This window comes from Myotis nattereri (genome assembly GCF_964212035.1).
Source record: "Myotis nattereri genome assembly, chromosome: 12".
In the NCBI taxonomy this organism is placed as follows: Eukaryota; Metazoa; Chordata; class Mammalia; order Chiroptera; family Vespertilionidae; genus Myotis; species Myotis nattereri.
In genome coordinates, this window is record NC_138087.1 from 75,326,289 (window position 1) to 75,336,023 (window position 9,735).

The 9,735-nt window shown below is 42.3% G+C and overlaps 1 protein-coding gene across 1 annotated transcript in view; it reads right to left on the reverse strand.

The window, feature by feature from the left end:
• The window catches only part of SCAI (suppressor of cancer cell invasion), a gene marked incomplete at its 5' end in the record, with an annotated part of 75,101 nt that extends 70,807 nt beyond the window's left edge, over positions 1-4,294 (reverse strand). Inside the window, 2 exons of the mRNA XM_081103395.1 lie at positions 3,514-3,558; positions 4,242-4,294. Coding sequence (XP_080959521.1) covers positions 3,514-3,558; positions 4,242-4,294 — 98 coding nt within the window. The remainder of the gene's footprint in view (positions 1-3,513; positions 3,559-4,241) is intronic.
• Positions 4,295-9,735: the final 5,441 nt, after the last annotated feature.

Genomic DNA, 9,735 nt, shown 5'->3' on the forward strand with positions numbered 1-9,735 from the left:
AAACCACCACAGGGACTAAAAGAATTACTGAGGGGAAAAAGTATCTGGATAAGCTATTAATTAAGATATCAATGGATGTTTTATTCTCACTGTATTCCCAAATCCCCAAGAAGATAGCCCTTGCCTCGGCGGAGGTTTGTGTTTGTTTTCTGAAAATGTTAACTTCTCGAGGAGGTTATGCTGAGGAAAGGATGGAAAGACCGTGCCTTTGAGGGCAGAAAAAATGGGGTGATTTATCTGGGAAGGAGGAGTCTTTGGGACCCAGAGAAAGAGGGGGTCTGTAACTCCACTTCCCAGCAGTGTTCTAGCACAATACCAAGTCCTTGGAGGGAAACGGGTATATGAGATGCTTGCTTATCTCAAATTATTTTGGTTTTCCTTAACAGTATTATAGTTTGTTCTGTACTAGGAAGGTCCTCAAAAGAACTCAGCCCTAACTTATATCTATCAAAAAGAAAGACTTAACAGCAACCATTCTAAAACAGAAATCACACTTTTGGCAATTGTTTTCCAAAATGTAACAGGATACATATTTTAATAATCAACAACTCTACACAACAGACCAACTCAAAGAGATACTTATGGCTACATTTGGCAATTAATTCATTTGAAGTGCTCACCAGGAATTCGTATCATTTGATATTGAGAATTTTTATGGCCACAGCATGCAATTGATAGTAACAACTGTAAAAAATTTCGGGCTACAGTCATTACATCCTTTCTCTATCATTAATTATTTTGTTCTTCAATGTATTTTTATTCATTTCAGAGAGGAAGGGAAGAGATAGATACATTAATGACGAGAGAGAATCATTGATCAGCTGCCTCCTGCATGCCCCACACTGGGGATCAAGCCTGCAACCAGGGCATGTGCCCTGACTAAGTATCAAACCAGTGACCTCTTGGTTCATGGGTCAACACTCAACTACTGAGCCACACCGGCCTGGCTATTGTGTATTTTCTATATGCCAGGCACTGTACTAAGCATTTTACAACTCTGTAAGTGTTTGAACTATTATTATTTCTATTATACAGATAAGGGCTCAGAAAGGTTTAACTTGCATATGATTTCACAACTTGCATTCAAATTCAATCCAAACTATTATATCTAAGTGTATGTAAAGGCTATCAGGGGATCAACAAGATAGAGCAAAGGAAGGAAAAGGTGAGGGTGGGGAAAGTCTGCAGGGAGGATGAGACATCTAGCTACGACTTAAAGGAGGGAGTTTGCCAAGAAACGAGGAAGTATTACAGAAAATAAGAAAAAGTGTAAAAAAAAAAATGCAGAGCAAAGAGGGAACATAAGTTCCAGAATGGCAAACAGAACACAGAATTACATTAAGCAATTGATTCATCATTAAAGGTCCACCAGAAAATTGCCATTTAATACTAGACACTAGTAATAGTCTGTTACTGAGGCTTTCCATGGCCTGGTTTGGCTCAGTGGATAGAGCGTCGACCTGCGAACCGAAGGGTCCCGAGTTTGATTCTGGTCAAGGGCACATGCCCAGGTTGCGGGCTAGATCTCCAGTAGGGGGCATGCAAGAGGCAGCTGATCAATGAGTCTCGCTCATCATTGATGTTTCTCTCTATCCCTCTCCCTTCCTCTCTGAAATCAATAAAAAATATATTGAAAAATAAAAAATAATAAACGGTGGCTGGAAAGATAGGCAGAAGTGAAATCAAGGCAGTCTCTTTTTTTATGATTAGGCTACAGGTCTGAATTATCTTCAGGAAGCAATGTAAGACAGAAAAGTCTTAAGCATGAGAATTACAAGATCAACTTGTACAGTATGGAGAATAAATTAGACTCGAGGTAGGGAACATAGGCTACTCCAGGGTCTGACAGTAGGGTAATAACAATTAAACAAGGGTTAAACAAATATAATACAAGCCATATATGTAATTTTTAATTTTCCAGTAGTCATTTAGAAAAAATAAATTTAGTAACACTTTTATTTAATCCACTATATCTAAAATATTATTTCAGCATGGAATCAATATAAAAATTAGGAATGAGAAATTTTACATTCTTTTTCTTTTTAATCCTCATCCGAGGATATTTTTCCATTGATTTTTTGAGAGTGGAAGAGAGAGGGTAAGACAGAAATATTGATGTGATAGAGACACATCGATTGGTTGCCTCCTGCACAAGCCCTGACCAGGGCCCCGGCCAGGGAGGAGCCTGCAACCTAGGTCTGTGCCCTTGACTGGAATCTAACCTGGGACCCTTCAGTCTGCAGACTGACGCTCTATCCACTGAGCAAAACTGGCTAGGGCTACATTCATTTTTTGTACTAACCTGAAATCTGCATGTACTTTATACTTAGAACACACCTCATTTTGGACATTAAGTTTTCATTGGGAATATTTAATCTGCATTTAAATTGCATAAAATTTACAGATGGAGATGTAAATTCACAAACCCAAGTTACTTCAAACATACTGAAACATTTTCCAATAATGAGTCAAATTTAAATTATCAACTGTATTAAAATTTCAGTTCCTGAGTCACGCTAGCCACACTGCACGTGCTCAACAGCCATGTAGGCCTACCTTATTGAACAGTATAGGCCCAAAGGAGCGAGAAAGGAGCCACGGCTGCTGGCACGTCCACAATCCGCACTTCCCATGTGCCTACTGTTGAAGTTGTCTGTGTGCTGCCATCAGTAACTTACCAAGTATCAGCTATGGCAGCAGCCCTGCTGGCCACATCCTCACTACTACAGCCTACATTCTCTAGGCCAGTGCCTACACGTGTGAAAAAGGAGTGTTCTAAGGACTATACAGAATTGCTCCATAGAACCAGACATTCTGCGTGCACTAAGAAATGTTCCTGGAATGCACAGATGCTCTTCTTCATCACTCAAGGGGTAGGTAACTCACTTGTTTGCAGACTACACAAGCCCTTTTTTCAGTTTTCCGAGGGCTCAACTATGTATTCTTAGGCTCTGTGTACAATGAAAAGAGAAAAAGTAACAGGAAAGCCTATTTTCAAGATGACATTTATTAGAGGGATGATAGCATAACGGTTAAGAGCATAAGTTCTGGAGTCAGGCTGCCTAGATTCAAATCCCGGTTCTGTCACTTAGGAGGTGTGTGATCTTGGGTAAATACCTGGCCTCTCTGTTCCTCAGTTCCCTCTTCTGCAAAACAGTGAAGACTGTACATACTTCCTTGGGGTGCTTCAAGGGTTTTAGGAAATAACACATACAAAGCACATAGCATCTGGCAATAAACATTTGCTTTTAAGCAGCTGGTGGAAAAGCTGCAATTATGGCTAAAGTAAAAAACCAGGATTTTCAATTATCCATGTCTCTTTCCCATATAATCTTAGATTATCTCCCCCCGCCCCCCCCCAAAAAAAAGTCTTGAGGACAAGTCATCTTCATTAAGAAAACAGCTAAATGAAAGGCTTCACCTGCTGACAGTGGAGAAGTATGCAGTATGGCACAGGTGCAGTCCAGCAAAGGTGGAAACACGAAACAAAACAGGAAGGCATGTTTACCTTACCTGCTTTTCCGTTTTCGAGGTGGTTTCTCCACTGTGCCAGTCAGTCTGCAGACCAAACAGATCAGATGGTCAGTACAGTCACACACACAGGGACACGTCGCCGGCCGACTCTGCCGGTCAAGAACTCCCGTCCGCCCTCCAGCACTGACGGCTCCTAAGCCCACACCTGACCTTCCAAACGCCTGTGCTGCTTCCCCCACAGAACAGGACCAAGCGGTGCTGGGGCTCACGGTTCCCCTAACGTCTGCTCGGTCCAAGCCCGCTCTGCCTCCGGATCTCACTCCATCCTCGGCTCTGATCTGTCACAGCCCAGCTCCCCAAAACCACCCAGCACCACCTACCTCCTCATTGTCTGCCTCGTCACCCCACAAGCCCCTCTGGTCCCCCGTTGGCCGTGCCCACCCCCTCGCGAGCCTGCACCCCCCTCCGGGCCCCGCCCCTCGGGGCCCCGCGCCCCCCGCATTCCTCGGCCCCTTCACGGGGCGTGCCCCCAGCCTCACCCCTCGGCGCCCCCTCCCGCCCATGCCCCTCCCGCCTCGAGGATGCGATCGCCGCCCAGTCAGCTTCCCAACCCCCAGGCAGCCTCCGAATGCCTCGAATCCCTCCAAACGAAACCCCCCGCCCCGCCTGTCTCTGCACCCCGAATGCTTCATGGCCCCAGGCTGCTGCCCCGGGGCCCGCTCCCGCCCCCAGCCCCAACCTCGACTTCCACCCAGTTCCCGCCCCACCTGGTGGCCAGGCGACTCCGCGGCTGCTGAGGCTGCCGGGCTCCTCTGACCATCCGGCTCCTGCTCCGCCGCGGGAGCAGCTGCGGCGGCCGCAGGGCTCGCTGGGGAAGCTGAGGCGGCGGAGGATGGAGTAGGCGGAGAGGCGGGAGGAGGGCCTCGCGCCTCGGCCAGACTGTCGCGGGGCCCGCCTCCTCTGCGCCTCTCCTCGGCTCCCATTGGCTAGAGCCGTAGCATGTCCGAAATCCTGGTGGTCGATTGGACGCTCGGGCCGTCACATCCCGCCACCTAGAGTTTGGTTGAGACTGCAGGTGGCGGCGGAGGTGCCTTAGAGACCACTAGCAGGGCAGGGGAGACTGGGCGCCACCGTGCGTCGGAAAGCGGAAACTGCACCTTCGGCCCCAGACACCTGCAGGCAAGTTCTGCTCACTGTGTGTCCTGCTTCCCACACACCTGCTGGCGCCCCCCAACACTGCACCATACCGGGACTCAAAGCCAAGCACTGCAATTTCCCAAATTCCTCTGGCCGATGCGACAGTGAGGCAACTCTCCAAAACGAGCTTCATTTTGAACTACCCTGTATACAGTGCCGGTCTCTACATCAGCGATTTTCAACCGGCGTTGAAAAGAGAATTTTTACAACATGCAATACTTGACTAGTCAGGGACACTGACCTCTTTTCTCTTAGATTGTCAAATTTAAAAAATGATAACAGCCAACACAATAGCCACCCAGTGTGAATGAATCAAAATTATACCTATTTTTTGTTAGAGCGACAAAATATATACTTTTGGGTGTGCCGCTTAATTTTAGTAATTAGTGTGCCATGAGATGAAAAAGGTTGAAAATCACTGCTCTGTATCATGCTGAATGAAATCTTCTCACAGCTCCCAGATACCCTTCATAGAGGATCCAGCCAGAAAACATAAGCTACCATATAAAGCATGGTTTTTAGATGCTCAATCTTCAGCAGGAAAGATCACAAGCTTGGGCGTGTACTTCCAAGAGAGCAAGAGTTGTGTGCATTCTTTTTAATTGCCACGAAAGAGCAATGCTGCAAACAATTGATGCCATAACTAAAAGCAATGTGTTCCATTTTGTAAGGCCTAAATAGATCCCTCCGTGTATGCTAACCATCCTGTGATACCAAATGATTTTAAGTTCTACACCAGTTAATCAAAATGAAATTCACTGCACTTTTTGTTACCAACTAGCACATAAGCACAATGTCTCCTTTAACAAGGCCATCCTTGAAAAGAAGACAGTTCATTTAACATATAAAATTCTCCTGTGAAGGTGGTATCCCCTACAGCCTCTCTAAATTCACTGTGTACCCTTTCTGTTTGGCAGATCCTTGGTATCTACCAATTGAAGCTGGGAGGAGGCATAAAACTTTCTCTTCAACTACTTCCATTTTACTAGAACACACTTTTATGCGTCAATGAGATAGCCGGTTGGAAGCAAGTCTCTCACTGATCTTCACAAATGGCAAACAAGGGCACTACAGGTTTTCGCAAAACCGAATTTGTGGCTGCATTTATGCAGAAATGGCTTTTTACATTTGAGGTTAAAAAACGATCTTCCTGCCCTAACCGGTTTGGCTCAGTGGATAGAGCGTCAGCCTGCAGACTGAGGGATCCTGGGTTCGATTCTGGTCAGGGGCATGTACCTTGGTTGCGGGCACACCCCCAATGGGGAGTGTGCAGGAGGCAGCTGATCGATGTTTCTCTCTGATCGATGTTTCTGACTCTCTATTCCTCTCCCTTCCTCTCTGTAAAAAGTCAATAATTTTTTTTTAAAAAAATGACCTTCCTTCTATGAAATGATAGTAAACTGCATCATGACCAAGTTCTAGTAATGTCTGCTTTTGTGCTTTTACTAGGTAAGAAATGCACATCCCATTCCAGTCCACATTCATACTTCCTCTTTTAAGCCTTTCCTAATTACTGCATCCTACAGCAAACATTTCCTTCTCCAAATTTGTTGTACTAACGTAAGATTTACTATGTCAGCAATTACATATTGCCTTGGGTTATTCTTACTTAGCAACGACATTGATTTTGGGCAAATGGTGTATCAGTACATACTCAATAAATAGTAGCTTTGGGCCAAGGATTGGGAGCTTTATGAGTGCTATTTTTAATCCTGTTATCAAACCTGTATGGTATTCTCTCATTTTAGACACAGAATTTCAAGATTCGGAAAATCCAACTTGCTCAGGGTCACATAGCTATAACCAATCTACTTAAAATTGCTGTTAAGGGGGCTTAAGATGTACTCTGGTATACCCTACAGGAGTTACCCATCCTCCTTAAGCCTGATTCCTCATCCAAAGGAAAAAAAGTAATATAGTCATAGAGCCATAGTAAGGGTACCACAAAATAGAGCACCACAGCATTTAGCTAAGTGTGCTCAATACAGGTTAGCTGCCTGGCATGGCTAGGATTTTTATCTAGATTTGATCACAAAGACTATACTCTTCCCACTATTCCATAATGCCTCCAAGCAGTCTTTTCTATCCTATTCCCAATTACACATAAAAGCAGACTGCTTAGAACAGTGGGTGCCAAGGGATTAAGTGGAATATACTTATGCAATAAGTATTTTTGTTGACAAAAAAATCTTCATAAATTTCATCCATTTTTGAGTCAAGAAAATATCTGAATGACCTACGACAGCATAAGCATGCTCTCATGGGGGGGTAAGAAAGACAAATATTCATCATCTGATTGACAAGGAAAGAGAAAACTAGTAAGAGGGAACTAAGGAACCAACCTTCCCCAAGCATCGACTGTGTTTGGCATAATACTTAGGGGACTTTCCAAATGCTTCTTTTTGGTGTTTTATTACTGTCTATTTTCTAAGCATGACCGCACACTGTAAATATACAATTGAAAGTTGTGACAACTCATGAAGCATGGTTCTGGCCACCAGACCCAGGGCATAACAGTGGATAATGCCTTTAAAGAATGGAACACTTAGCTCAGAGTCAAATATGGAACAAGAAAGTTTCACTTCTGTTTACTAGTCAAGCAACTAAGTGGAGGAATAAGCATTTTTAATTTAAATTGTGTTATATAAAATGCTAACTTATTGGGACATACTACAAACTATGCATTAGATAAAATTTTTTGACAAACTTCCTATAATATTTTTATTAATTTACACTGAGAGAATATAGCACTCTTCATCCAAAGAACTGAAGGTGCTTTACAAACATTAGCAGTTAAAAAACAATTACATTTAAAAATCTGGATTCTTGCTGTTAAATCTCAACTCCAGGTACACAATTTTCTGGAGGCTGATGAAAAGCAATTCTACTTCTCACAATAAAAGAGGCTCAGAAAGAGTTCAGATTTGCTTTCACAATACAGGCATTTTCCAAAACCTGCTGGGCTTACAAAGCAAAAACACACAAATCTTATGCAATGAACAATATTTCAAACCTTATTTCAAAAGCAAAACCCAGGATTTAAGACGTCAAAATCTTCCAAAAGTTCTAGACATCCAGATGGAGTAGGAGCTGATGCAGGTTGCATATTAGATATGCTCTTGATCCAGGCTTTTTAGGATCACACCCAAATTAACACATTTACAGTGGTGAGATATTTCAGGAAAAAGCATCAACCTATAAAAAGCTAGCCAAGAGTATATCAGGTAAGTAAGGAAAGGGAGTGATTGGCAACTAAAAGTAGACAGTTCTCACTAGAGCCTAGGACAATTTATTAGAAACCAAGTATATCATAGGCAAATAAAAATAGTGATTATCCCCAATAATACAATATAAGGGATTTTACATTCAGCCTAGATACAGGGAGTAACAGATCTTTCTGCCTACAAACCTATGACCTGCAAGTATCTTCCACCATATGATTACTCTATTATATAGTACGTAGCCCTTATTTCGTAGATAAATCCAAATACTTCTTTTAGGCTTACAAAACTCAATACATTGACTATCTCTTCCCTTTACATGTCTAATAGTAAAAACTTTTTTTTTTCATGCAAAAAGCCATAATTCAGTTGAAGAGGGGGAAAAAATCAGGCAGAACAGAGATGGCAGTTAAGAAATGGACAGAATATTATTGGCACATGCCCAACTAGTGACAGACAAATGCAGAATACCACGACTTAGGAATGTCACATTACAGGGATAACTAAAACTACATCAATCTAAGCTGGGGAGTGTCAAATGGGAAGGGAGGGCTCAGGGTTACTGGTTTCACTGGTACAATTTAAAAGCAGAGGGGAGCAAGCACAGAAATACAATTTATGGTAACAGGAGCCCTTGCAGGTGTGGCTCAGCATTAGAATGTTGGCCCATGCACCACAGGGTCGCAGGTTCAATTCCTGGTCAAGGGCACATACCTGGGTTGCAGGTATGTTCCCCGTATGTGGGAGGCAACCAACCAATGTCTCTCTGTCTCTCGCATAGGTGTTTTTCTCTCTCTCTCCCTCCCTCCTTTCCACTGTCTCTAAAAAAAGCAATGGAAGAAATATTCTCCAGTGAGGATTAATAAAAACAAACAAACAAAGAATTTATGGTAACAGGAAAAAAATACTGCAGAGAGCTGTTTAAAGACCACATCAAGTTATCTGCATCATTAATTTCCAGTGTTTAACAATTAAGTAAAATACACAGCTACATATCCCTGTAAGATTAATAACTTTCCCCCTGAATTACACTGGGGTCAGGGCAATGACACAAAGCTACTGACCCAACAGTTCAAGTGTGTGCAGCAAATGTCTTAGCCACTTCTTTCATATAGCTTTACAATTAAAAACTACACAAGTAGCTGGGTGATTGTAGAAAAAAATCAAAACAGTGTTGTGCTCATTTAATAAAAGAAAACCCTAATGAAAAATTATGTGCCAAGAAGCGTAGACTATAAAGATTTTTATTGCATTTTTAGGTAACCTGGAAGTTCTTATCCTGAAGGGGAAAAGTTGGTTTTCAAAACTACCTGAACAGATGCTAAAGTGCTTTATTAATTGGCTGGCTTCACAAAGATTTCCTGGAATGACAAAAATTAACTATAGTAGTAAAAGGATACCAACTATTTCACAAAATGGTAAATTCCAACATCATTTATGACCACAGTCATAAGAGACACTGGAACACTTGTCCTTATTAAGCGGACGTTGCATATCAAGGACTGATCACCACAATCCTTTGGATATTCAAATTACTTACACAAAGCTGAAACATGGTATCACAGACCTTTACAAAAAAAGGACAATTTGTTTCTTTCCACACTTTTTAAAACCTGCTTCAGATTACAGTTCACAAATATAAGAGTCCTGACTTTTCAACCTTTCCAGTTGCAGTTTAAAAAAAAGAACACTTTCTAAAAGTTAAGGTCAAGTGTTACAGCAAGAAAATGATTCCTATTGAAAAGTACATAGATATTACTTAATAATACTCATGATAGATTGTAAACTGGATTGATCACATTTTACTCAATTGGTATCAAATGAACATATCAGCATTACAAGT